Below are 2,458 nucleotides of genomic sequence, written 5' to 3' on the forward strand. Positions count from 1 at the left end.
GGCAAATACTTCACCAAATCCCCAATATTAAATGTTGCGCTTACACCATATTCTCCCGGCAATTCAAGCTTATATGCATTCTCATTGATCTTCTCATAATCTTGAACGGCCCTCACTTCTTGGCATCAATTTATTCCTTCGTTTGTTAGGAAATCTCTCTTTTCTCAAGTGTAGCCACACCAAGTCGCCAACTTCAAAACTTTGTGGCTTTTTGTTCTTGTTAGCTCGTGCTTTGTAGAGTTCATTGACACGTTCAATCCTAGCTCTAACTTGTGCGTGTAGCTTTATCATGTACTTGATTTAGTCTCGGCATCCTTATGAAATCACTTCCCCTTTTGGAATTTCAATTAAATCAATGGGCATTTTTGGATTGACACCATAAACAACTTCGAATGGTGGTGTGTTTTGTGGCATAAGTAGGTGATCTATTGTAAGCAAACTCGGCATGAGCAAGCTTAATATCCCAATCTTTTTGTGTTTTGCTCACTAGTCCACGTAAAAGCACACCAAGAGTTCGATTTGTTACCTCCGTTTGTCCGTCCGTTTGCGGGTGATATGATGTACTAAATAACAGCTTCGTTCCCACCAACTTCCATAGTGATTTCCAAAAGAAACTCATGAACTTTGTATCACGATCACTCACAATACTGTTCGGCAACCCATGTAGTCTCACCACTTCCTTGAAATACAATTCCGCCACTTTCATAGCATCGTCCACTTTGTGACAAGGTATGAAATGAGCCATCTTGGAAAATCGATCCACTACAACCATGATTGAGTCCTTTCCTCTTTGAGTCCTTGGCAAACCAACTACAAAATCCATAGACACGTCTTCCCAAGGTGAATCTGGCACGGGCAAGGGCGTATATAAGCCTTGATGAAACGTAGCCTTGGCTTTTTGACATGTTGCACACCTAGAAACTATTGATTGTACATCCGCTAGCATTCTAGGCCAATAAAAATGCTCTTGCAGCATAGTTAATGTTTTCGTTATTGCCAAAATGTCCCGCTATCCCTCCTCCATGCACTTCTCTTACTATTAATTCTCTAATAGAACACTTAGGCACGCACAACGATTCCCCTTGAAAAGAAAACCGTCTTGTAAAACATAGGAACCTACGGCCCCTTGGAACACTCCTCTAGGATTGTAGAGAAATCCACGTCCCCCTTATAGTACTCCTTGATTAACGCGAAACCAAGTAGTTTACAATTCAACACTCCAAGCAACGTGTGTCTTCTAGATAGTGCATCGGCCACTAAATTTGCTTTCCCCTCCTTATACTTTGAAGAAAAATTGAAAGCTTGTAGAAACTCTACCCATTTAGCATGTCTAGGGTTCAATTTTTGTTGACATGAATGTACTTCAAAGCTTCGTGATCACTATGCAACACAAAGTGATTTGGGCGCAAATAGTGACTCCAATGGTCCAATGCTCGCACAATAGCATAGAACTCCTTGTCATAGGTAGAATAGTTCAATCTAGCACCGTTTAATTTCTCACTAAAATAGGCAATAGGGCGCTTCTTTTGAACCAAAACGGCACCAATCCTACACCACTAGCGTCGGTCTCTACCTCAAATGGTTGTGAAAAATCCGGCAATGCAAGTACGGGTGCTTCACATAGCTTCCTTTTGACCAAATCAAATGCACGTTGGGCTTCCTTGGTCCACTCGAATTTTCCCTTGTCTTTCTTCAAGCATTCAGTCATAGGTGCAACTATCGTGGAAAAATTCTTCACAAATCTTCTATAAAACGACGCTAGACCATGAAACGATCTAACTTCACTCACATTGGTAGGTACGGGCCAAGTCTTGATAGCTTCAACCTTGGATTGATCCACGGACACACCATCTTTGGATACTACATACCTAGAAACGTCACGCTAGGAACAAGAAAATAACATTTTCCAATTTTGCGTACAACTTCTTCTCCCTAAGAACCTCCAAAACGCTTCTCAAATGCATTAGATGATCATTGAAATTTTCAGAATAAATTAATATGTCATCCAAGTAAACAACTACGAACCTTCCAAGAAATGGTTTCAACACCTCGTTCATCAATCTCATAAATGTACTGGGCGCATTGGTTAGACCAAAAGGCATGACCAAACCACTCATACAACCCCACTTTAGTCTTGAAAGCCGTCTTCCATTCATCTCCTTCCCTCATGCGTATTTGATGATAGCCACTCATAAGATCAATCTTGGAAAATAGCTTTGAACCATGCAATTCGTCTAACAAATCATCAAGTCTAGGTATAGGAAATCTATACTTGATGGTTATGTTGTTCACACTCCTACTATCAATGCACATACGCCAACTCCCATCTTTTTTTGGAACTAACAATGTAGGCACGGCACATGGGCTCATACTCTCTTTCACGTAGCCTCTTTGCATCAATTCCTCTATTTGACGTTGCATTTCCTTTGTTTCTTCCGGATTACTTCTATATGCTGCC

General features: G+C 40.8%; 1 protein-coding gene across 1 annotated transcript; it reads right to left on the reverse strand.

Annotated features, from left to right (window-relative positions):
- Positions 1-1,489: 1,489 nt before the first annotated feature.
- On the reverse strand, positions 1,490-2,066 carry LOC110684639 (uncharacterized mitochondrial protein AtMg00860-like). Its single transcript, XM_021861073.1, has 2 exons — positions 2,026-2,066; positions 1,490-1,868 (listed from the first exon to the last, which is right to left on the reverse strand). Exons 1-2 carry the CDS (start codon positions 2,064-2,066, stop codon positions 1,490-1,492), a joined length of 420 nt encoding a protein of 139 aa, XP_021716765.1.
- Positions 2,067-2,458: the final 392 nt, after the last annotated feature.

The sequence above is a fragment of the Chenopodium quinoa genome, unplaced genomic scaffold (assembly GCF_001683475.1).
Source record: "Chenopodium quinoa cultivar QQ74 unplaced genomic scaffold, ASM168347v1, whole genome shotgun sequence".
Taxonomy (NCBI): Eukaryota; Viridiplantae; Streptophyta; class Magnoliopsida; order Caryophyllales; family Amaranthaceae; genus Chenopodium; species Chenopodium quinoa.